Source organism: Anomaloglossus baeobatrachus, chromosome 3 (assembly GCF_048569485.1).
Source record: "Anomaloglossus baeobatrachus isolate aAnoBae1 chromosome 3, aAnoBae1.hap1, whole genome shotgun sequence".
In the NCBI taxonomy this organism is placed as follows: domain Eukaryota; kingdom Metazoa; phylum Chordata; class Amphibia; order Anura; family Aromobatidae; genus Anomaloglossus; species Anomaloglossus baeobatrachus.
This window is the reverse complement of record NC_134355.1, coordinates 322,215,653-322,242,745: the sequence shown is the minus strand read 5'-3', so window position 1 is coordinate 322,242,745 and position 27,093 is coordinate 322,215,653. Positions and strand designations below refer to the sequence as shown.

General features: G+C 42.6%; 1 protein-coding gene across 1 annotated transcript in view; it reads right to left on the bottom strand.

Moving 5' to 3' along the window:
* The window catches only part of LAMA4 (laminin subunit alpha 4), a 223,215-nt gene extending 199,027 nt beyond the window's left edge, over positions 1–24,188 (bottom strand). The window contains exon 1 of the mRNA XM_075340041.1: positions 23,648–24,188. Within this exon, the coding sequence (XP_075196156.1) occupies positions 23,648–23,851 (204 nt within the window). The 5' untranslated portion in view covers positions 23,852–24,188. The remainder of the gene's footprint in view (positions 1–23,647) is intronic.
* Positions 24,189–27,093: the final 2,905 nt, after the last annotated feature.

Below are 27,093 nucleotides of genomic sequence, written 5' to 3'. Positions count from 1 at the left end.
AGCGAAAGCAGCTGAATCACCAGCAGGAGTGGTCTGTGACCGCTCTGTGCCTGCGAAGAACGGTGCTGTGCACAACATTTCTTATTTAAAGTCATGAATATACCCTATAAGAAAGAAATAATGACCCCAAATTTATGGTTTGAAGACAAAATTTGAGGCTTCACTACAGCCAATGAACATGTACACCTGAAGGCAAAGGAGTGACGGTGATTTTTTTTTTTTTGTACCTTAAAGTGCACCAGCCCTTCATGTAACGTTTCAGAATAGGTTCTCCTGTCTGTGTAAATGAGGAATAACACTATTTCTGGCCATTACATAACTTGTATTTTCATCAATCTTCATTTCTGCAAGTTCTATCTCTGATTTGCAAGCAATTGAGAGCTGATGCCATGGTAGCTGTAGTGATTTCTGCCATACACGGTGCAGCATATAGGAATGGATTCCTAGTCTCCATTCATTTTTTAGCATACAGAGACAATCTGCAGGTGCATATAAGAGATTAGACTTTAGAGCTGAGAAATCTGGATGTAAATCTGCTCTAGGATGAGATAAATGACTTGTTAGAAAGTTTACGACAATATTTGTAGTTCTCTCTCTGCCTGTTTCCTCTCCCTGCTCCTTACCTCTTCATATAGAATAATGGCTGTGTCACATGACACCGCAGTGAGCTGGCAGGCTGTCTTGTCTGAATAAAGGAGGTTTTTTTTTCCAGAGCCAATGTCAAGCTAAAAAGGCAGGGTGAGAGAACATTTGCCTGATAAGGCTAGGTTCGCACACTGCGTCTTTTTGTCGCTGCGTTTTTGTGCGTTTTTGGCCGCTAAAAACGCACAAAAACGCACCTGCGTCGAAAAAACGCATGCGTTTTTGCCGCGATTTGGTACGTTTTTGGCTACGTTTTGCTGCGTTTTTGATCTCTGCATTTTGCTGCATTTTTCCAATGCATTGCATGGGGGGAAAACGCAGAAAAACGCAGGAAAGAACTCACATGTCCATTTTTTTTTTTAACTCAAAAACGCAGGTAAAAAAAACAGATGTGTGCGGACAGCAAAAATGAAAACTCATAGACTTTGCTGGGGAAGCAAAGTCCTGCAGTTTTGAGGCCAAAAACGCACCCGAAAAACGCGCAAAAACGCCGCGAAAAACGCACTGTGCGCACATAGCCTATGTGGAAAAAGATCACTATGGGGAGATAAGGTATGCACACCAGTGACTATGTAAGGGGAATACATGAAATAGCAGAAACTGCTATGTGAATACTGACTTGAAAAATCCAATAGCTATATGTAAGAGTGAAAATGTGAAAAATGGAATCTGCATTACTGCCATGAACATATGAATCAAGAGAAATTTAGCTACTGAATTGATCAATGCAATAGAGCCCCAACACTACGCCAAAGTATTTCTCCACGTTGGGGTCCCTAGCTTGTGTGTGTCCTCTCATGCAGTTAAAAAACTTACCGTGTATGGGAAGCTGAGACCCAGGCTATTTATGCGTATGATATGGATTGGCAATAGGTGTGGTTGGGGAGGGTTCACAAACGAAAAACTACTAACAAATAAGGAATAACGTTTGGAACACCCAGATGTTCCAGGTGTTCCAAACGTTATTCCTTATTTATGTGGAAAAAGAGGCTGATTTCTCTACTAAAATATATTACACAGTTTTTTATATTTGACTGTACTATTGATTTATGCAAAGTTTATTGAAAGGACAGCTCCATTTTAACTTCTTGGATTAAGCAAAAAACCAAAAGATGAGGTCAACCTTAAGAGTACATGGACAATAAAAATGAAGAGGACTTCAGTACCCCAGGAAAAGTAAGCTCCTAATTCACAAACAACATTCAAATCTAAGCATATTCACAATGTTTCCACCCCTAATTAAGTGTCTTTGTCAAATCAGTAACTGGACAATGTTAGACATGAAGTCCATATTTTACAACTGTATATTATGTATGACCAGTATACTATTGGTAACAAATTCTGCTAAAAGTCAGGAACAAATGTAATGTGGCCCTTCTCCATGGAAGTCAGTTATGCAGGATTGTAAAATCTAAGCTTTCTGTCTTTCCAGTAATTGGGTGCAGGATGAATACTTGGACTCTGACAGCTGATTTTCATTAATATCTCCGTGAGAAACTGATACACTTAAATGAGAACCATATGTGGTTTAGATCTCTTCCTAAATTCAATGGTGTCATTTCCACCAAACAAAATAGCATGACTAATCTGAAGGACTCACTTACCCAGCATAGGAAATAAAACATGCTCGCCCCGGTGACCCTGGTATTATGCTGGGCAGCATATGGTAAACAAGATAATTTTGACTTGGAAAATGAAGACAGTAAAGAAAATAAGCTCAGCGACACCCTAATACATAAACTGTTTATATTCTGTATTTTAGATCAGTTTTATATCAACTTTAGGGTCTAGGATTAGAGATTTGGGAAAAGGAATGGCTACGTCACTCACTGGATTGGTGACGGCAGATGTCACAGAAGTCTCATTCCATATCCTAATGGTACCCTGTATTAATGACAGAATGTCAATTACAATGCGCTACATTGACCCAAGAATACTTTAACGATTCTCCTTTCTGTCTGCTAAGTTCTCTTAGAAATTATTCTTCCAGAATCTTCCAACTTTCATGATTGTTCTTCCTGTCTAAGTTAGTTCTCTTAGGACTGACACCATCACATACTTCCTACTTTCATGAGTCTTCTTCCAGTCTGCTACATTGGTGCTCTTAGAATTGGAACCTCTACAAACGTCATACTTTTAGATTCTACTTTCTATCTATCTGCCATGTTAGTTTTCCTAGGACTGATACCTCCAGAAACGTCCTACTTTCAGGATTCTAGTTCCTGTCTGCCAGATAGGTTCTTTTAGGACTAGTACTTCTAAAACCTTCCTACATTCAGGATTCTAGATCCTGTCTGCCACAGTTTTTTTATGATTGATACCTCCAGAATCTTCCCACTGTCAGGATTCTGTTTCCTGCCTACGATGTTACGTTATTTATCTTAGAACTGGTACCTCTAGAAGTGTTCTACTTTCAGGATTTTAGTGACTGTCTTTCATGTTAGTTCACTTAGAAATGAAACCCCCAGAAACTTCTTGCTTTCAAGATTTTACTTTCTGTCTCCTACATTCGTCTCTTAGAACTTATGCCACAAAATCCCCATCATAATGTTGGCTCTAAGGTGGTCTTCTCACTGAGACACCAAAGAGTGGGTGTCCTGTGCAAGGAAAAGGGAGTGCCCATAAGGAACTATGTAAAGTGGGAGAAAAAGCACATTATTCTTACCTAAATCCATATTTACTATACACGTCTATAGTCATAAAAATCTAACCCCCACTGATCCTGTGACTCTGCCGCAAATCTACAGTGCCTTGCGAAAGTATTCGGCTCCCTTGAATTTTTCAACCTTTTCCCACATTTCAGGCTTCAAACATAAAGATGAAAATGTTAATGTTATGGTGGAGAATCAACAACAATTGGGACACAATTGTGAAGTTGAACGAAATTTATTGCTTATTTTAAAACTTTAATGAAAAATAATAAACTGAAAATTAGTGTGTGCGATATTATTCGGCCCCTTTAAGTTAATACTTTGTAGCGCCACCTTTTGCTGCGATTACAGCTGCAAGTCACTTGTGGTATGTGTCTATCAGTTTTGCACATCGAGAGACTGAAATTCTTGCCCATTCTTTCTTTTCAAACAGCTCGAGCTGAGTGAGGTTGGATGGAGAGCATTTGTGAACAGCAGTTTTCAGCTCTTTCCACAGACTCTCGATTGGATTCAGGTCTGGACTTTGACTTGGCCATTCCAACACCTGGATATGTTTATTTGTGAACCATTCCATTGTAGATTTTGCTGTATGTTTTGGATCATTGTCTTGTTGGAAGACAAATCTCCGTCCCGGTCTCAGGTCTTTTGCAGACTCCAACAGGATTTCTTCAAGAATGGTCCTGTATTGGCTCTATCCATCTTCCCATCAATTTTAACCATCTTCCCTGTCCCTGCTGAAGAAAAGCAGGCCCAAACCATGATGCTGCCACCACCATGTTTGACAGTGGGGATGGTGTGTTCAGGGTGATGAGCTGTGTTGCTTTTACGCCAAACATATCGTTTGGCATTGTGCCCAAAAAGTTCGATTTTGGTTTCATCTACCAGAGCACTTTCTTCCACATGTTTGGTGTGTCTCCCAGGTGGTTTGTGGCAAACTTTAAACCACACTTTTTATGGATATCTTTGAGAAATGGCTTTCTTCTTGCCACTCTTCCATAAAGGCCAGATGTGTGCAGTGTTTGACTGATTGTTGTCCTATGGACAGACTCTCCCACCTCAGCTGTAGATCTCTGCAGTTCATCTAGAGTGATCATGGGCCTCTTGGCTGCACCTTTGATCAGTCTTCTCTTTATTTGAGATGACATTTTTGAGGGACGGTTGGGTCTTGGTAGATTTACAGTGGTATGATACTCCTTTCATTTCGATATGATCGCTTGCACAGTGCTTCTTGGGATGTTTAAAGTTGTGGAAATCTTTTTGTAACCAAATCCGGCTTTAAACTTCTCCACAATAGTATCACAGACCTGCCTGTTGTGTTCCTTGGTCTTCATGATGCTCTATGTGCTTTAAACAGAACACTGAGACTATCACAGAGCATGTGCATTTATACAGAGACTTGATTACACACATGTGGCTTATATTTATCATCATCAGTCATTTAGAACAACATTGGATCATTCAGAGATCCTCAATGAACTTCTGGAGGGAGTTTGCTGCACTGAAAGTAAAGGGGCCGAATAATATTGCACTCCCCGATTTTCAGTTTATTCTTTCTTACAAAAGTTTAAAATAAGTAATACATTTCGTTCAACTTCACAATTGTGTCCCACTTGTTGTTAATTCTTCACCATAACCAGGGTAAATATCGGGTTACTAACCAAAGTGCTTTGCTTGGATACCCGGTGTTTATCTTGGTTACTAGCTTCTGGCAGGCTGCCAGCGATGGCTCCCTGCACACTGTAGCTGTAAAAAGCCCTGCTTTTGCTCATAGAACCGTTCTCGAATGTAACTCGAACTGTCGAACTTTTAGCAAAAAGCTTGAGTTCTAGTTCGATCTAGAACACCCCCCAAAATCACTCGAACCACGAACTGGCGAATCACGAACCACGAACCGCGCTCAACTCTAACCATAACATTAAAATTTTTACTATTATGTTCGAAGCCTGAAATGTGGGAAAAGGTTGAATAATTCAAGGGGGCCGAATACTTTCACAAGGCACTGTATATCTCTCGATACTCTTTTTAGCCTCCTTGTAGGCTCTAAAATAATTACCTGTGTTGCTTATTAGCCTTTTCATGGTACATGCCATAGGTAGAGAGATGCTAAGCAGGAATATATATTTTACTAATAAAACAATCTCCTGGTGAAAAGTTTAGATGAAATTGCTGTCAACTGAGAGAGGGAGTGCTTATCTGCTACTTGCTGGAATTAAAATTACACATAGAGTCATAGCCAAAAGTGTTGGCACCCTTGAAATTGTTGCAGAAAATGAAGTATTTCTGCCAGTATATTATTGCAGTTACATGATTTGTCATACGCATATTTATTTGCTTTGTGTGTATTGGAACAACACAAAAATACAGAGGAAAAAAAGGCAAATTGGACATATCACGCAAAACTCCAAAAATGAGTTGGACAAATATGTTGGCACCTTCAAATTAATATTTGGTTGCACACCTTTAGGAATAAATAACTGCAATTAATCGCTCCATATAATCAACAAGCTTCTTACACCTCTCAACAGGGCCTCTCCATTGCTTTGTTTCCAACCATTTCTGAGGGCTTCTTGAAGTATGTTTAGATCATTATCCTGCTGGAAGACCCATGACCTAGGAGACAAACCAAGCTTTCTGACTACACTGAGATCCAAAATCCTTTGGTAACCTTCAGATTTCATGATGCCTTGTACACAGTTATGGCACCCAGTGCCAGAGGCAGCAAAAAAACAAAAAATATCTTTGAGCCTCCACCATATTTGACTGTAGCTACTCTGTTCTTTTCTTTGTATACCTCATTGTCACAAGTGTGTCACGACCTGATGTAATCTGGGATCAGAAAATCACAGTGCATTGTGGATTGCAAATCTGCTTTAGTGTTTGCTCATCATTTACCCTAAGTTGGAATGTATTTAATTCCATCCAGTAATGAAGGGGTTAAGGTGAATTTCTATCCTACAGTGTTCTAGTAAGTAGCCAGTGCTTTCTGCTATGGATATTCACTCCTCTCTCATCCCTATGTTGGCTAACATGTTGAAGGTGTTTGTTGTTGCATAGATGTGGTGTCGTTACTATTGCAGCCCGGAAGATTCATACAGAAGAATCCAAGGAGTTATTTTTGTTGTCTTTCCCCACCCATTTATCTTACCTTCCTTCCATGTGTTGTCATTGTTTTAGCAAGAATAGCACCTTGCTGGCCTTTACTAATCAGCGTGAGTTCAGGGCCAGTGATCCACATACAGGGGGAAAGACCATTCTAGGGACATTAGGGAGCGCAGAGATCAGACTCAGGTAAGTTTTAGGAGGTGACTCTGCTCCCTTCTACCTAGCACCAGGATCTACCGTTATATAGTTTACCTGGTGTACCCTTTGTGCTGCGTCAATTGTCGGGGGTCCTTGCCTCCCCCAGTGTGACATTACCCTGGTTTTCTGCTGTGTTTCGACGCTCGCTGGGAGTCCCCTTGTTCCTGGCTTCACACCTGTAGTCACATCTTGACACTCATTCTGTTTTTGGTAAATAGTAGAATGATGTGCTTTACCAAAAAGCTCTAGCTTGATCTCATTTGTCCACAAGACACTTGTCCAGAAAGATTTTGGCTTAGTAACGTACATTTTTGGCTGGATGCGGTCTAGCTTTTTTATGTCTCTGTGTCAGCAGTGGAGGCCTCCTGGATCTTCAGCCATAGCATTTCCTTTCATTCAGATGTTGATGGATACTGTGTGCTGACATTGAGGCACCCTGAGGCTGCAGGACAGCTTGAATTTCTTTGGAACCTGATTGCGGCTACTTAACCACCATCCGGACTATCCTTCGTTGCAACTTTTCATCAATTTTTCTCTGCTATCCACGTCCAGGGAGATTAGCTACAGCGCCATGGGTTGTAAATTTCTCGTTTGTCTTGTACACCGTGGACAAAGGAACATCAAGATCTCTGGAGATGAACTTGTAATCTTGAGATTGTTTTATTTTTCACCAATTTTGGTTCTCAAGTTCGCACACAGACATACAATGCAAAAATTGAGCCAACATCTCCATTTTTACCTGGTTCCATATTGCCAATACCTGTTACTCCCACATGTGAGACAGAACGAGCATCACATGCTTGAAACAAAGTTGTTTACTACAAATTTTGGAAAGGTGCCAACAATTTTGTCTTGGCCATTTTTGGGCATTTTGTGTGAAATTATGAACAATTTACCTTTTTCTCTCTGGTTTTTATATTGTTACAATATATAGAAAGGAAATAAACATGTGCAAGACAAAATGGGTAATTGCAATAATTTATTGGGAGAAATACTTCATTTTCTGGAATAATTTCAAGGATATCAACACTTTCGGCCATGACTATATATAGTACAGTATTGTAAAATACTGAATAGTACATGATATGCTGAGACATTTTACCCATGTACCAAAGAATATTTCATACGAATAATGCAGTTGTCAGCTACTTTGCAATTTTCTCTCAATATCAGGCTTTCAATGTGCTATTTTCTTTATCATATACAGAGTGATCTAATGAAAAAAACAAACAAAACAAAAGCTGAGCAGGTAAAAAATGCACAATACTTAGCTCTTAAACCTCATGTCCACTCCAGTGCCAGTTCGCATTATTTTGCTTACTGGGATTGATGATGCGCTGTACTGGCATTTGATTGTTGCAGGAACCTCATCGATCACGTCATACTTTGTATAGGCTACAGTGGTTGTGCGCAGGTATAGCACGTGTTCAAAGACTAGTGAGGACACAACAGCATAAGTGCTGGTTTGATAGGCTTCTTAAAGGGAACCTGTCATCAGTAAAAATCCTATTTACCTGCAGAAATAGTGTTAATCTGCAACATATATAGAAGCATTTAAATCATATTTGGCTGACTAACTGGAGTTTAATTAAGTTCCATTCTCTTCTGCTTACACAGTAAGGCTATGTGCGCACGTTGCGTACTAGCCCTGCAGATATTTCTGCAGCGATCTGAAGAGCACATGTGCGCTATAGATCGCTGCAGAAATGTCCGTAGTGAGCGCCGATTCTATGCGCTCTGCCTGCAGCTCCTGCCATAGACAGAGCAGGAGCTGCCGGCAAAGCGCAGGAAAGAAGTGACATGTCACTTCTTTTTGCGCTGCGCTCTTAGACGCCACGTGCGCACGGCCCCTGCACAATCTCCATAGACTGTGCAGGGGACGCAGGACGCATGCAGTTACGCTGCGCTACAAAGCGCAGCGTAACTGCATGTTTTTACGCAACGTGCGCACATAGCCTAAGATGTACAATAGCAGTACAGCGCAGTAATGTGGGACTGAGAGGATTCCTGAAACTATCTGAGAAGGTAGTTAGCTGGTAAACCACTAGTGGAGGAAACGTATGAGCAGGGGATTCCCTAGCAGAGGTAATACTAGTCAAGCCCACCAGATGGCAGTAGAATCGTCAGAAAGCCGTGTCACAACATGAGGTGTTGTAAGTACACAAGGGAAAAGTCTAAACGTAGTTAGAGGGAAGCAAATAGTCAGTAGCCGGGAAATCAGAGCCTAGAAGCGAGGGGGAGTGGGAAGACAAGACAGAATTAAGGTAAACAGATAAGGAACGAACAGGGAGACAGCAGGAGAGACACTGATGGAAACAGACAACAGAGGAGGTTAACAGGTCAGGTGAACACGGAGGTCAGGAGGGGGCAGGGCAGACAACAGGTCACTCAAGAGCAGAACACAGCAGAGCCAGAAGTATCACTGACGAAGTCCAAGAGAAACAGTGCCCTAATAAAGCAGCCTGACCTCCAGAACGAGGCAGAAAGGATTAACCCCTAACGTGACTTGCATCAGAAGTGAAACTAAAAAAAAGGCTCAGCTCCAGCTGAGCCAGGAGTCAATCATGACAAAAACTTAAAGGGGTTGTCCAGGCTTCTCCCCCCTGATGAAATGATCAAACGGTAAAAGATCATGAAACGTACATCGGGGTCTAGGTATCGGGGGACTTCTCTGCTTCCATCCCTCTGGCTGTGTTTGGTAATCTTTGTTAATGGGTATGTTATATTTTGTTATGTGGTGATGCTGATACATTCCATTTTTTCAGGGCTATGTGCAATATTTATGTTTTTGCCAATGTTCAGACTGGATGATATGTATCTATATTAACTATGGTGGTGTCAGTTTGTGCTATATGGTTATATTCCATATGTAAATGCTGCTAGGGCAAAATGCAATATATGTGTCTCATACAAACCATGGTATTTAACCCTGTATGTTCCACTTTGCACTTTTTGCATACAAGTAAATTGCTACCATATACTCTACTGATATGATCATAAGATTATTGTCATACTTGTTTTGTGAATGACATATACTTTATGTATCTTAGAGCATTTACTTCAATTGCTCTGTCTGCGTCCAGAATTTGATTGTACCCATTAATAATAACAACCCTTTGTATTGTGTTATGATATTCACATTTTACTCCAGACTTGCTCATGGATTGTGCTGCCGACTCCTTTTTGTGCCAGTCTTAATGAATAAATGAATTTTGCACTATATTCTTTTTTGTCCTCCCAGTTTTTCTTCTGATTATCAGAGTGTTATGTAGGGTGGAAATTGCTTTCCTGTCCCTATAATCTGACTTATGGATATCTGTATACTACTTTTCACAGAAGTCTGTAGTCATTCTGTGTGACTGCAGACTTGAGAATACTCACATTGCGCACAGCACAGACTGTGAGGATTCTTTGTTGCCGGTGGAGAGACTGAGAAGTAATGTGACTGCTAGTATGACATATGCATGTTACCGTCCACATTCTGACTAGACGTGCCCGATCTCGTCTCCAGCACGGTAGAATCCTCACAGTCTGTGCTATGCGTGTTGTGAGTATTGACATGTTGGCAGTTACATAGTGACTGCAGACTTTCGTGATAAGCCTGGACAGCGTCATTCATTTCATTTTTTCTCTCAGAAAACCCCTTAAGGCTCTGTGCGCACTGGGAAATGAAATTTCCTTGCGTAAATTCCGCATGCTCTCAAAGATTACCGCACCCGCGGTAAAAAACCGCGGGAAACCGCACCCGAAAACCGCATGCGGTTTGCCGCGGTTTGCTGCGGTTTTACCGCGGTATTGTTCGCGGTATTGCCGCGGTTTTGCCGCGTGCGGGTTGGGATGTGCTTTAATGCATTCAATGCAATAAAGCACATTGAAAAAAAAAAATACATTTAATTCTGATAGTAGATAGACAGAAGAATAGATAGAGGGATAGATAGATAGATAGATAGACAGACAGATAGATAGAGGGATAGATAGAGGACAGATCGCTGCATTTCCCACGGTCGGCAGTGAGTTCACATTACCGGCCGTGGGAAATGACCGGTAATTACCTCGGCTGGATGGAAGCAGCGCAGGACGTCGGACCTGTGGATTACGCCGGAGCTTTGTTTGGGGGGGGTTAATAAAATGGTGAACGAGGCCTGTTGGTTTTATTTAAAATAAAGGATTTTTCGGTGTCTGTGTTTTTTTCACTTTACTTACGGGTTGATCATGTCAGCTGTCACATAGACGCTGCCATGATCAAGCCTGGAGTTAATGGCGGTGGTCCCCCACCATCATTAACCCCTTGTATTACCTTGCCACCACTGCTACACGGTGGCAAGAAGAGCCGAGGAGGACACTCCGGTAGTGCCGCATATTGCATGCGACAGTGCCGGGGCAGCTGCGGCTGATATTCTCGGCTGCGGGAGGGGGAGTGAGGCGGGGGACATTACCCCTGCCCCTCTCCCTCCCCAGCCTGAGAATACCGGGCCGCCGCTGTGTGCTTACCTCGGCTGGACGGTAAATATGCAGCGGAGCACACGTTCTTTTTTTTCTATATTTCCGTTTACTTTCTATGTGTGTTCTATGTGTCTGTGTCTATGTGTTCTGTGTCTGTGATGTGTTCTATGTCTGTGATCTGTGTGTGTTTATTCTCTGCACGGCTTCCTCTTCCTGTAATGACATCACTTCCCTGCAAAACCGCAGACAAGCGATGCACATTACCGGAGGTAAACCGCGAAATACCGCAGGGAATAACGCAGGAAAACGCAGTGAACCGCACAGAATTTGCTGCCTGCGTTATTCCCTGCGGGATTTCATGATTAACATTGAGTCAATGGAGTGAAATCCCGCAGCGATGTGCGGAAAAGAAGTGACATGCACTTGTTTTTGCTGCGGGATTCCCGCAGCAAAACATGCAGCTGTCAAATTCCGCCCAGTGCGCACAGGATTTTTTTTCTCCATAGGATTTGCTGGTGATTCACTGCAGAGATGTTATGAACATTTTCTGCAGCGAAACATGCAGCAAATCCGCGGAAAATCCGCGGCAAAATCCGGTAAGTGCGCACATAGCCTTAAAGTACTTTGAGCTAACAAGATAACAAGAAAAGTAAAATTTTATGGAGGATAGCCTAAAAATAGCCCTTAAACAATCAGAAAAACTAATCTAGTGTGCGTTAGTGATTGAAGCCATGACCAAAGAGCACGGAACAGATCTGGTTTTCACACTTGTGCCTCACATTTCTAAATGGTGCATTGACAGTATGTATCTCCAGATGTATGCCCTGCTATTTCACACTCTCCATACCAGACAGGGATAACATTTAACTTCAGCTTGAGAACTAGGTGTAAGTGTTATTGCAGCATGTCAATGGATGCTTCTATTTTAGGTTCTTGGAAATATCTCAATCCTCGGACATCCTCCCCCAACATGTTATATCTTATGTCTATTTTTATTATCCCGCGCTGGCTGCGGGGGCAACTAGTGAGCAACAGAAGAGTAATAACACTTTCTACTATGTTTATAGTTTACAACTGTACAATGCACTGTATATATTGAAATTTTCTTAATATATATACTGTATATATATATATATATATATATATGTATATATATACTGTATGTGTATACATATATATATATATATATATATATATATATATATATTTGTATATACACTGAAATCTGAGAAATGCACTTATCTTGTAGCCTGTTGCTTCGGACAAAAATCTCAAAAGTAAGAATCATGAGTAGCGTACTGACAGACCAGTTGATGGTATGGACGCTGAGAGTGCTATGATGTGCTACTGTGCTTTGTCTCATATCTTTGGTTGTCATCTACTTAACTCTTTGAAATTCTTCTTTTTAATCATTTTCTGAGGTAGAAACTATTTAAATAATGTCTAAAGTGATGCAACTAAATTGTCTTGGACTTCTCAACTTTCCAGAAGGATGGAAATAACATACATAAAGTGGGGTCCCCCTGAAGTAACTCCCGCACTGCAAATACAGTTAAAGCCAGCAGTAAAGCTGAGTCATGTTTTACTCGCCCTACCTATGTTTATTGTCACTTGAAGCCTATGGCCTACAGAATGACTGGGGTACACTAAGGACATCAGAGTTGATACTGAGTCATGAGGTTATTCTTCTTGAGATACTCCAAGATGGTATCTCTTAGGAAACCCTCAAGGCTTTTACCCACAGTAGAGTTTAAACTTACCGGCCTATAATTGCCAGGCTCAGATTTCGTCCACTTTTTGAATATTGGCACCACATTTGCTATGCGCCAATACTGCAGTGCAGTTCCTGTTATTATGGATTCTGTGAAGATTACAAATAATTACCTATAACTGTACTTCATTCCTGCAGTACTCGGGGGTGTATGCCAACCCGGCCTGGGGATTTGTCTACTTTACTGATGTTGAGGCTACACCATACTTTTTGCTGGATTATGCAGGTGACATTCAATGGAGCATTTATTGTATCTCTGATCATCTCATCTGTTATTGGATTTTCTTATATAATACTCTAGAGAAAAAGGAGTTTAGCAGATTGGCCTTTCCTTCATCCTCTTCCACCATTTCACCCAGACTATTTTTGACTGGGCCAACACTATAATTTTTTATTTTTCTACTGTTTATGTAGTTGAACAATAATTTTGGATTCTTTTTACTTTCTCTGCCTCAATCTTTGCTGCCTTGATTTCCTTTTTACAGAATGTAATTAATTTTCTTTAAGTATTTAATGCCTCCTCACTACCCTCTTCCTTTAATTCTCTGAATGCTTTCTTTTTTGTCATATTTTCTGCCCCTTACAGCTCTAGCTATAGTGGTTTCTTCCTATTTCTAGCGTGTCTATTCCCATAGGGAAGTGGTTTTCAGCTCACCTGTCATCCGATGCCACAAAAATCCTTCGGGTGCACGAAGTCCTCCGGCCAGTCCACGCCGGTGAAGCAGTAGAAGTGAGTAAGTATATGGACTCGGCACAATCTCCTTAAAATAACTTGAATCCTTTATTGAAAAATTATTAGTTAAAAATCAGCCAACAAACGCATTGCACCAAGTGTGATACAGGAGAAACTTAACGCGTTTCGGACATAGTATTAAAAACAAAAAAGTCCTTAGTCATACCCTATTCCCATAGGGTATGTATTTTAATTAAATGAAACACTATGGCAGGAGACCCAGGAGAACTCCACTGCTAACATAGAGACATAGAAAAATAGGCTGCAGTTTTCCAAACTAGATGTGAGTAAGCCAAAATCCACCTGGGAAAGTGTCTTGTGGACAGGTGAGACCAAGAAAAATTTCTGAGCAAAAAATGCAGTCTACCAAAAACGAAATGAGGCCTGCAAAGAAAAAACAGAGTATCTACAGTCACATATGGTGAAGATTCAAAGATGTTTTGGGGTTGCGGCATCTGGTACTAGGTGCCTTGACTGTGTGCAAGGTATAATGAAATCTGAAGGTTACCAAAGGATTTTTGATCAGAATGTACCACACAGTATCAGAAAGCTGGGTTTGTGCCCTAGGTCATGGGTGTTTTAGCAGGACAATGACCCTACACATACTTCAAGAAGCATCCAAAAATGGATGGAATCAAAGCGCTGGAGAGTTCTGAAGTGGCAGCAATGAGTCCGGATCTAAATCCCATTGAACTAAAAAGACCTGTACTGATGTCATACCCATATGACCAGAAGAGGTGGGGCTTCAGCCAACAAAATAATGTTGCTTCCTGACATCAGCTATGTTGTGTGAGCCCCAGCCCTTCTGGTCACATGGGTATGACATCAGCACAGGTCCTTTTAGTCCCAAAGTAAATAGATTCTATAATAGAATAAGCATAAATAACAGGGGAAGGGGATAATTATGAATACCCACCCCAGCTATCAGCTACTGCAGCTGTGTGTCATTCAAAAAGCTGCTGATTTTACAAACTTTACTTGCTTGTGTTTCAAAACCTATACATCCTAGCTGACAACTAAGACCTAAGCCACACGGCGAGAAAATCGATGCGAGTGGAGTGCGATAAAACATTGCATTCCACTCGGACCAATTCTAGCCTGTGTGTCAGCACACATGAGCGATTATTTTCTCAGCCCTAATCGGACCGAGGAACCAATCTGGTTAATCTGGTTAATAAACCAATCTGCTTGTAATGCGAGACTCGTTTCTCTCGCACCCATTCAAGTGAATGGGGCAAGAGAAAAAATCGCACTGCACTCGCGGTACACCGGTGTACCGCGCGTGCAGAGCGAGAATCACAATAGCCAGCTACGGAGGAGAGAGGGAGATAAATCCCTCCCCTCCTCAGTGCTGGCCCACCCCTCCTGAAAGCTGGCCCGCCCACTGCAGCTGAGGTCCGCTCGCACAGTCGGACCGCAGTCGCAGGGACACTAGCATGACACTCGGCTCTGCTGTACTGCCAGCGCGAGCCGAGTGTCATGCGAGCATCTCACTAGTGCCCCATGTGGCCCCGGCCTAAAGGTATGTATAGAATCAGCTTGATAGTGCCAGTATAGCACTGGCTTTAGATTATATAGGAAAATCTTTGTGATTTGTGCGCTTTACAGGGAACCTGTCACTACAAATAACTCTATAGATCTGAACATATAAGCATAATATGCTAGTTAGGAAGGTGCCTGTCCACTGTACTAAAAATGTAGCAACTGAGAGAAAATTACCTTTATTCTGTAAGATTCACACGATTTTGTGTGGATTTACTGCTGCTGACTTCTGTGCGGAACTGCGGATACATGTGGATTTTCTTAGGAAAGTGTCTGCAGCATATTAGCAATGTGTGAACTTACCCTTAAAGGGATTTTGTAACTTTGAATAAAGCTACTAATCTGCAGATATGGAGTTATTCTGCAGATTAAAGAATTAAGAATGTGCCTGGTTGTTGTGCTGAAAGTTCAATACCTGGGAAAAAATGAACTCTATTCTTCCTGGGAGCGACTTACTTTGTGTCATACAGGCGTGTTGGCACAGGTACAGTCACTAGTGTGAGTGGTGGCTGTAACAATGGCGGACATATCTTTGGTGCAACCTGTGCAGCTGCACAGGGGCCCAAGAGGTAATGGGGCCCAACACCACCTCCAAAGAGGGTTAAGTAGTGCACTTTGATGAGTTATTGGATTGAAAATCGCCCATTTTGCACATTGGCCCTTTTTTGTCCATGTCCGCCAGTGGGCTGTAAGCACACCCTGGCACTTTGATGGACAGCTCACTCTGCACATGCATACTGTAGAGACAGCTGTCAGTCAAAGTGCCAGGACATGCTTACAGCTGCCACTCACAGTGCTGTCAGTGTTGACTATAGCCACCTCAGACTGTATAACTGAATGCCAGAAGCTCCCAGTAGAATCGTACAGCAGATTCATGTCTGCAGGTGGTTCTCTAAGCCAAGCGCACCCCGCCTTTCTGTGCATGCATTCTCTCCTATGTGACAGCTACATTTTCTGATTGGCTGTAGCTATTGTGCCGTACCTGCAGCAGTCGAACTGCATGGATCCGGGGTTGCTGTGGCTCGAGGGTCTCCGGACCCAGGAGCTTGCGTCCACTTGAATGTAAGGGGGTATTTACAGGGGATAAATGTTCATGATGCCACCTGTGGGTTGTGGTAAGGGGAGTACCGCCGCTGCCGAATGGAGTACCAGGGCAAATGGTGTGGGGCAGCAAGGTGTCAATCCCTCCACAGGTAGGGAAGGCCCCGGACAGTGGTAGGGATTTAGTGAGCGGGCGGCTTGGCCTTGGGAAAGCAGGGTGCAGGGGTCAAGTTACTCACTGTGGTAGTCTTGGTGCTGAATTAGGTGGAATAAGCAGACGCTCACAGAGATGGTAAACCAAAGTCTCTAGGTACCGAAGTTTCTGCAGGGGGAGCCCATCCAGGTCCTGCTCCCACCGGTGTCACTTGGTAAGTCCAAAGCCCTGCCTCCATGCACAAAATGATTGACCGTTGTGGACCCTTGGCGTGAAGTTTTTGGGGCCCCGCTCACTATTTGTAGTGTAGCTGTGCTCTTGATGGCTGGCACTTGAGATTTTTGTGGGTTGTGTACTTTGGAGAAACCTATCCCCTGCGTTGTGCTAATGCCTTCAATCTCTGAGCTCTTGGGGAAAGCTCATAAAGAGACTATTCTCCATAGGTTAATTATCAAGGAGCCTGAAGCGCTTCCCTGATCTAGGGTCCCGTATCCCGCCATGCTCGGTACAGGTCAGTTCTTTTGGGGTCTTGATGCCGAACTCCTCCTAGGCTATGTCCGTCGCACCCTCTCCAATGTCACTGTCACCGGTCCCCAACTCCTGTGGTCTCGGACCACCGTCTGCGACCTAACCAGCTCCTCACACTTTGAGGGCTAACACTCAACTCTGTCTCCCCTCCCACTAATCTGCCTTACCCCTAGGTGGGTGGCCCTGCTCCAACTTGACCAACCCACTGGTGTGTCTGTACAGGTCTTGATGTGAGGTGTGGTTGGGATTTGTAGTGTGGATGTTAGTGACATCGTTGTTGGGAACCTGGAATGATGGGGGGGTAGGTCCTGCACCCTGGAGGACAGGATGCAGTTCCCTGCAGCACCCTGATACATTCAGGGGCGCTACACTATCACACGTAACTAAAGATTTGTGAGAGGATATGATGCACAGAGGCCAGCATATACAGTACAGACCAAAAGTTTGGACACACCTTCTCATCTCTAGAACAACTGTTAAGAGGAGACTTTGTGCAGCAGGCCTTCATGGTAAAATAGCTGATAGGAAACTACTGCTAAGGACAGGCAACAAGCAGAAAAGATGTGCTTGGGCTAAAGAACGCAAGGAATGGACATTAGACCAGTGGAAATCTCTGCTTTGGTCTGATGAGTCCAAATTTTAGATCTTTGGATCCAACGACTGTGTCTTTGTAGAAAAGGTGAACGGATGGACTCTACATGGCTGTTTCCCACCATGAAGCATGGAGGAGGAGGTGTGATGGTGCGGGGGTGCTTTGCTGCTGACACTGTTGGGGATTTATTCAAAATTGAAGGCATACAGAGCCAGCATCCCTACCACAGCATCTTGCAGCGGCACGCTATTTCATCCGGTTTGCGTTTAGTTGGACCATCATTTATTTTTCAACAGGACAACGACCCCAAACACACCTCCAGGCTGTATAAGGGCTATTTGACTAAGAAGGAGAGTGATGGCGTGCTACGCCAGATGACCTGGTCTCCACAGTCACCAGACCTGAACCCAATCGAGATGGTTTGGGGTGAGCTGGACCGCAGAGTGAAGGCAAAAGGGCCAACAAGTGCTAAGCATCTCTGGGAACTCCTTCAAGACTGTTGGAAGACCATTTCCAGTGACTACCTCTTGAAGCTCATCAAGAGAATGCCAAGAGTGTGCAAAGTAGTAATGAAAGCAAAAGGTGGCTACTTTGAAGAACCTAGAATATAAGACATATTTTCAGTTGTTTCACATTTTGTTAAGTATTTCATTCCACATGTTTTAATTCATAGTTTTGATGCCTTCAATGTGAATCTACAATTTACAGAGTCCTGAAAATAAAGAAAACTCTTTGAATGAGAAGGTGTGTCCAAACTTTTAATCTGTACTGTAAATCCTGCTGAAACCATAGGAATCCCTGGTTGAGGTGTGTATATTATTTTCATTTTATTATTTAGGCTTATTTTTATTTATATTATGCATTTATGTGAGAGTTTCATGTGTTTCACTGTGTTTTGCATATATTGTGGATTTTAGCCACCCATTCTTTCGAAGGCAAAAATCCACATTAAATCTGTATTATTTACACAAGTAAAACCGACATGCTACAGATCGAAAGATCACAATTTCCAGCCCAAAAATGAAATCATTGTGTGAATCGGATTAGAACGATGTCAAGAACTTTGCTACAACAAAAAGTTGTGTTGGATATGTTGCATCCAAATATCTAGATGCATGAGACAACTTTGACTGCAACACTTGATGTTCGGCCAAAGTTCACTATGTGTGGTTGCAACATTGAGCAACAGAAGTGATAGGGATCACACTGCAACCTCTGAGGATTGTGCGAAAAGCAAGTGGCAAGAAAATGTCAAATGATTGGACTTTTTACTTGCTTGTCATAGTCGCAGAATCCTCTAGGTCGCAATGTGATCCCATTCACATGTGTTGCGCTGCGATATTGAGCGAACTTCGACAGCTCAACAAGTGTCACAGCCAAAGTCGCTATGTAGGCCTAACCTTAATCTTATGGATACTTTGCTACAGGGGTGAGGTTGCAAGCTGTTGAGCTCACAGAGCCTTGCCTAGACTCGATACTGTTGTATACACTTCCCAGAAGAATAAGGTGTGTACAGTTTTGCAGCTCCTAAATATAAATGACAGTGCTCCCATTCACATCAAACTATTACATTGAGAATGTTGAGTAACTGAAACAGAGAGTATCAGAAAGTTACAAAGTTAAATCCTACAAGTGTGGCTGCTGAGGCCAATGATTGTCTGCAGTGGTCACGTGTTTAGATTGGACCAACCATTTAAAAGATCATGAGCAACCCATTTGGGCTTCACTACTATAGAACAAGAACATCCCCTTTAAAGTATGTGTACACACAAAGTTGTTTTTAGGCAGATTCTGACCAGAATTTGCCTGAAAAACATCTAAAAAGAATGGCAAAAAGAATAAGCATATGCACAGCAAATCAAAATGACTTACTGTGCAAATGTTCCATCTTTTAAAACATGTTCAATTGCTTCAAGGTTTGAAAGACTTGAAGTGATTAACTGATGTAACCTGACCATTCTTCAAATGGCTTCTGCTTAGAAACCAATGTGGAGACACGCGGGTCGGTGAGTGCTCTCGTCTGCTGGCCTAACTGTCATTTGAAAGTCTGCACGAACCAGGCCTTATCTCTCTGAATGCCTGTATTCCTTCCCCATGGGCAGGACACTACACAGCCTAAACAGGGAGAAGGTACCAAATTCTAGTAAGTCTTTATTGGGTCACCAACAGTCAACCGCATATCGTACATTCCCTGCAAGACCACACGATGGTACAAGTAACGGAGTCTCACCCTTTTGCTGGTCGGTTAGGGATTAGAATCTTCGTGATTTTGGTCATCCAGGGCCAACTATCCCAGCCAACAGCATCTCGCTTTTGGCAGGCACCCACTGAGAAGAGATAGCGTCAAGTTTAGAAAGCCCACCAAGCACAGAGAGGTATGTAGCCAGGTGACCTGATTGTTCTAACCTGGGTTCTCCAAGCAAATTTGTGGGCTCAGTCTTGGGCAGTGGTGCAGTTCTGTAATCCTCCAGCAGGATTCATGGAACTGAGGCTGATGTCTGATAGAATGACACTGGTGACAGGAGCAAGTACCTATTTATATCCCTCTGTTCCCATATCAATGTATTGTGTCTTACATGAGTGGGAGGAGACAATCATGTGGAAGGAGACAATCATGGTTGTTCCCTCATTATTCACTGATTCAATTTGTCCTCAAAATGCAGACTAAAGGCCCATTCACACACAACGACTTACCAGCGATCCCGAAAACGATGCGACCTGATAAGGATCGCAGGTAAGGGTACCTTCACACTTTAGCGATGCAGCAGTGATCCGACCAGCGATCTGACCTGGTCAGGATCGCTGCTGCTTTGCTACATGGTCGCTGGTGAGCTGTCAAACAAGCAGATCTCACCAGTGACCAGTGACCAGCCCCCAGCCAGCAGCGACGTGCAAGCGACGCTGCGCTTGCACGGAGCCGGCGTCTGGAAGCTGCGGACACTGGTAACTAAGGTAAACATCGGGTATGGTTACCCGATGTTTACCTTAGTTACCAGCTCACACCGCTTAACTTAGCGTGTGCAGGGAGCAGGAGCCGGCACTGGCAGCATGAGAGCTGCGGAGGCTGGTAACGAAGGTAAATATCGGGTAACCACCTTGGTTACCCGATGTTTACCTTGGTTACAGCTTACCGCAGGCTGTCAGACGCCGGCTCCTGCTCCCTTCACATTCAGGATTGTTGCTCTCTCGCTGTCACACACAGCGATGTGTGCTTATCAGCGGGAGAGCAACAATAAAAAAACGAACCAGCCCTGTGTGTAACGAGCAGCGATCTCACAGCAGGGGCCAGATCGCTGCTCAGTGTCACACACAGCGAGATCGCTAATGAGGTCACAAAAACGTGACTCAGCAACGATCTCAGTAGCGATCTCGCTGTGTGTGAAGTACCCCTAAGTCGCTGGGAGGTCGCAGGTGAGATGTCACACAGTCAGATCTTACCAGCGATGCAGGAACAATACAGGTCGCAGTAGCGACCTGTATAACGATCTCAGCAGTCATTGTGACCCTGTCACACAGTGTCAAACACAGCAATGTGTCCTGCCCAGCAGGACATCGCCTTTGAAGAAAATGGCCTGGACCATTCTGCAACGACTAGAGATCTCACAGCAGGGGCCTGATCGCTGGTAGGTGTCACACATAACAAGATCGCTAATGGGATCGCTACTGCGTCACAGAAACCGTGACTCTGCTGCGATCTCGCTAGCGATCTCGTTATGTGTGACGATACCTTAATACACTGCAGGGTGCTGATGCAATATGTAATCAGCAGAGATTCTACAAAGTAACAAACAGATTGAGACACCAAACAGTCTGACATGAAACAATGGCTAATGTCTTTTGATTCACCAAATAAAGGAACAATACGTCTGGCATAATTAAGAATAATTCACCCCCGTACAAGTGGCCAGCTATTCCTCATTAATGCTGAGTTGTCATAACCACCACTATCTTACATATAAAATTTTAAAAATAATCGAAGCTGCTGCAAACATGGCAAAGATGTCGAAGAGGAAAATCACCACTGTTGCTTCCTGAAACCTCTGCTTCAAAAATCATGTCAGTATGTTGCCAACTAAGGCTACGTGCACACATCAGTTTTTTGGCATCAGGCACAATCCGTCGTGTGCCTGATGCAACGGATCCGGTGCAGAATATGCAAAAACGGATGCGCCTGATCCTTTTTTTTATGGATCCAGTATACCTGATCCGTCAAAAAACAGATCTGGCGCATCCTTTTTCATGCATCCGTTCCGTCCGTTTTTTTGCTGGATCCGTTTTTTTCAATAAATTGTAGCATGCTCAGTTTAAAAAACGGATCCGGCGGCCGCATCTGTTTTTTGCCGCATCGTGCCGGATCCGGCGTTCATAGGCTTTCATTGTAAATCACGCCGTGTCGTGCCGGATCCGGCGCGATACGTTTTTTTTTCAGAGACAAAAAATGTTCAATGAGACGTTCCATCCGGCCGCCGCATTGAGTAATTACGCCGGATCCGTCAAAAGCTGGATGCAACGCAAGGCCATTAGGCACAATCCGACACTAATACAAATCAATGGGGATAAAACATATTCGGTGCCTGATGGAAAAAAACTGATGTGTTAATGTAGCCTAAGACTGTGACTACATAACTTTCCAGTCACACAAGTCGGACATGAAGGGCTCATGCAGATGTCGTTTCAAATTGGTTCAATCACAGATCGCAATACACCAACTGATTACAGCTCTCTCAGCCCGAGGTTCACAGACTCACAGAAATATATCAATCTGTCAAGCTCCATTCATCAGAACCACAGCACAGTTCACACATAGCGGTCTGAGATCGGACTGATTTGCATGAACATCTGTATGACTCCTAAAGACGATGATCTGCCACTGCTACATCATGTAAGTGAATGTTATCCAGTTGTGGCCAACAACTAACAAGTCAAAAATAAATCTAAATCATATGTATTTTTAGCTACTTGTGTATTGGGAACACAGCTCATTTCTATTGTGCTGTGATATTGCAGTGGCATGGTGAGATTTTCAACTATGCAACTTTTGTCACAGCCATAGTCGCCATGCTGCCCTAGCCTAAAGGAATAAGTTTGTTGGTAAACAAATTAAAATGCTACTATGAGATTGCTAAAAAAGGCAATTCCAAAATATTTGACTATTATTTTTTTTTACAAGACAAAAGATCCTCATTATACCATTGACCACTCAATATACTAATTAGACTTCCAATCTGCACCCTATATATGATCAAATCACCTTTTGACACATTCACAAGTCAGTGAATCTACAGCCTGTTGCCAAAAGGAGACCTATTGTTAATATATTATATTATGGAAGTACCATTTGCACTATTATATTCCCACAGATTCCCCTAATGGAATTTTCTTCCTTGTTACACTTATTCTGTTATAATAGAAAAGTGAAAAAAAAAAAAGAAAACATTTCTGAAAAATTTTGACTATTGATTTACAGATAGACATTACTATTTCCATTTAAAGGGGTATTCTCAAGTTAGGAAGTTGGCCACTATCTGTGGGATCGGGAATAGTTTCCAGATAATTGGGAATGCAGACACTTAGTTACCCATCGATCCTGAGAGCCCATGTGAATGGGGGTGGAATTCAATCATGGACAATACCGCTCCATTCATTCTTATTGGAGTGCTGAAGACCAGCTGAAGACCAGCTGAAGGCTGTGCTTAGCTCCCTCGTATAGTCCCATTAAGAATGAATGGAGCTGCAGTCACTCACACAGGGTTCTTCAGAGCCCTGATTCTCAGGTTCAGTGGGGGTCAGAGCCCTGATTCTCAGGATCGGTGGGGGTCAGAGCCTTGATTCTCAGGATTGGTGGGGGTCAAAGCCATGATTCTCAGGATCGATAGGGGTCAGAGCCCTGATTCTCAGAATCGGTGGGGTTCAGAGCCCCGATTCTCATGATTGGTAGGGTTCAGAGCCCTGATTCTCATGATCAGTGGGGTTCAGAGCCCCGATTCTGATAATCGGTGGGGTTCAGAGCCCCGATTCTCATGATCGGTGGGGTTCAGAGCCCCGATTCTCATGATCGGTGGGGTTCAGAGCCCTGATTCTCATGATCGGTGGGTTTCCCCGCTGTTGGACTCCCAGCGATCAAGAAGTTATTCCTTATCCCATGAATAGAGTATAACTTCCAAACTTAGGTATACGCCCTTAATAGATATAAGTTCAGCATACAAAGACAACAACACTGGACCATATAAAGAATATGAACAATTGTTACCTGTGCAATTGGGATAAGCCTGGCAGGAATGTAAGATTGCTGGATTTCTATAATATTGCTGTCTTGCTTACTGTTGATGGCAGACGTGCTACCTTCAGCCTCTAAGTGAAAGGCGCTACCTTCGAATGATGCATCACAAGGGTACAGGTATCCTAAGAAAGTGATCAGCACACATGCGTGCCATTTTTGGGAAAAACAAGCCATTCTTCTCTTGAATCCAGATATATTTTGCTTTTTACAGCATCCAAGTCCAGTCCAGATACACACCCTGTTCACTTCTGTACAGCTTCCAACATTTAGCCTTGTGCTGTGGCTTCACTTTCCAGATGTGCAGTATAGAAGGATCCCCACTGGCTCGCTGCGTTCTCACTCACATACAAGGGCACATTCTCATTTTTTACTTTTATCAGTCGAGCTCCTCTTCCCAGGAGACTAGAAAGGCATGAGTGTTCTTCCAGTAGGGTGCTGTGCTCCGCGAGCTCCTGAGCCACCTTATATCCCCTGTCAGGATACACACTGTACAGTTGTGCTTCACTCTCTGGCTTCCTTCACTGCAGTGAAGTTTACCTTCAATGTTAGACCCTCCCTCTGGAAGCTCTGCCTGGCTGCCCACAGCTTGGTTTCCCTGGAACAGAAATCAACCCATATGCTATTTAGCCATTTCTCTGACCGCAGAGCTGCCTTCCCTGATAACAAAGTGAAAGATACTGTAACCTGTCAAACTGTCACTCACACTCGCATACTATGAGACACAGATTACAGTCATGTAAGGCTGGGTATATGTGATACAAGTAAAATATATCTTTGTACCGTGTTAGCCAGTAGAGATAAAAAAATTGTTTAAAAGAACTGAAGTCCTCAGTGGTTGATACCTTTTAATGGCTAACTGAAAAGATGGTAGTAATTGCAAGCTTTCGAGACTACTCAGGTCTCTTCATCGGGCATGGTAAATGGGTATATGTGGTCAGGATCACAGCATCAGGCTGACATCCAAATATTCCGTGAGACGCTGATCAGAGCGCTGCATTCACATGCAATCCTATTTCTATAAAAAGGGACAGAAACACTTTGAAATATTTATCAATGTAATAATAACATTAAAGTGGATCTGTCACCAGCTTTCACAATATATACTTGTGTGTATACATTATTAAACTCATCTCTTAGACCTGATGAGATTGATGTACTTGCTGTGAAAATTGATGCCTAAAATCAAAATGCTCATTTTAAGACTCAGGATTATACACTAGAGATCAAATTTAGAGATCAATGTAGGATCACTTGCTTTTTTCAGAAATAATATAATCTACATTGATGAACATTTGAAGGCTTTTTTGTAAGGGGTACACCATGCCACTAGAACAGTGTTTTACAAAAGATTCAAACTTTATCAACAGAAAAGCTTTATTTTGCCCAAAACGTGATGATCATAATTAGAGGACAGCAATGACTGTAGTACAGAGAAAGATTATAACTAAATTTTCTGAAGGTAACAATGGTCATCAATCAGTAGGAAGTGTACAGGCCTTTGCTTTGAATGACTTCAGCACATATTGTATGTGGCCATAGGACGTCACTAGTCTCTCACACTGCTCTGATGTGGTCCACTCTGCTTCCAGTCTTTTCCACAGTTCTTTGACTGTTGTGGGTTTCTTGTCTACAACTTTGTCACCAAGGATTTTCCAGAGGTTTTCTATTGGGTTTACATCAGGACTCTGGGCTGACCATTTCATTTTTTCAATGTTTTCTGTGTCAAGGAACTGCTTTACCTATTTTGCTGTATGACAGGGGGCATTGTCCTGCATGAAAATTGCTGGCTGATTGACTGATCAATGCAAGTAAGGATTCACGTGTTGCTGAAGAAGGTTCTGATACACACTTGCATTCACTCTGCCATGTAGCGGTATGAGAGGTCCAACTGCTGCTGCAGAAAACATTCCCCAAACCATGACACTTTCTCCACCACCTTTCACTGACTTCTTATCACAATTTGGGTTCAGTCTTTCCTCAATTTGTCAACAAACTTAATTTTTCCCATCAGACCCAAATAAATTAAACTTGCTTTCATCACTAAAATTAACTGTGGACCACTTCTCCTCTGTCCACACCACATGCTCCTCACCAATGGTGAGTCTAGCCTTTTGATTCTTTCTGCTAATGAAAGGTTTGGTCACTGCAGATTGGGCTTTCAGTCCAAATGCTGCTAAACATCGTGACACTGTATGACGAGACAGATCCTTAATCTGTTCAGTGCTGAACGACCGAGCAATTCCAGTTACAGTGTTCAAATGATTACCCATGGAGAGTCTCCGCATTACTCTGTCCTCTGTTGCATTTTTCTTTCTAGGGCGACCAGCCTTCTTGGGAAACTTGAAAGAGTTTGTGTTGTAAAGATGCAATATTCTTAAAATCACAAATCTGGAACAAGAAAGTTCTCTTGGTATGGCTGATATGGCTGATAGGGTCACTCCTTTGGAATTCATCTGGACAACCTGCTGCTGGAGGGTTTTAGTCACTTTGGAACAGCACACCATTTTTGTAAAGACAGCACAAACTGGAAAGTTATGCTGCCACTTAAATGTTTTCTAATTTAAATCTTTGCTTTCTTCATTTATCTCATTTACATTTTTATTATGTGCTTTGGAATAAATTAAATTTATGAAATAAGCTTAAAATACTGCTATTTTACTCATGTTAGTATATAATCACATAGGACTACACAATGACCTTAACATTTAGGAAATTGTTTGTTGTTCTCTAATTTTGATCTCCAGTGTATATCTACTCTGTTATGAATTTTCAAAGTAAATACACCAGCCTTATCAGGCCGAAGAAATCTATTTTATGCAGTTTATATTATGATAGATGCACTTTAACTAGTCTATGAAATTCCCAGCCACTGTTTGTGACACATACAAATCTTGTGCAATTCGATTGATGCTTTTCTTCACATGAAACTGATTGTGTGAACTACATCAAGTACAGCCTTGTGTAATAGAAGCCTGGGGCTATTCTTCGATGATCATGCCTGGTGTTAACAAATACGGGGTATCTAAGACTAAAATGTCAACTACTGTAGCCCCTTATTATTATGGCTATTATACAATGCCATGGCTTTTCTTTTCTAATCACTGTTTACATAGACATTGTGGCAGCAATAATTATATGATTGGAAAAAGTAAGATGGGTCTCTTAATTATCTATCTCTCTCTTAGGCCTAAAACACACATCCGTGAAAACCACGTCTGTGTAAAACGGGCCGTTTTTTGGGTCCGTTTTCCGTTTTTTAGGTCCGTTTTTATGGTATGTGTGGCCTGTGTATGTATCCCGTATGCTAGCCGTATGTGCGTGTGAAATGTCCGTGTGTGCGTGTGAAACTTAACTGACATGTGTTTGTGTTGTCCGTGTGGAATATCCGTGTGTGATGCAAAATGTCGTTTACTACA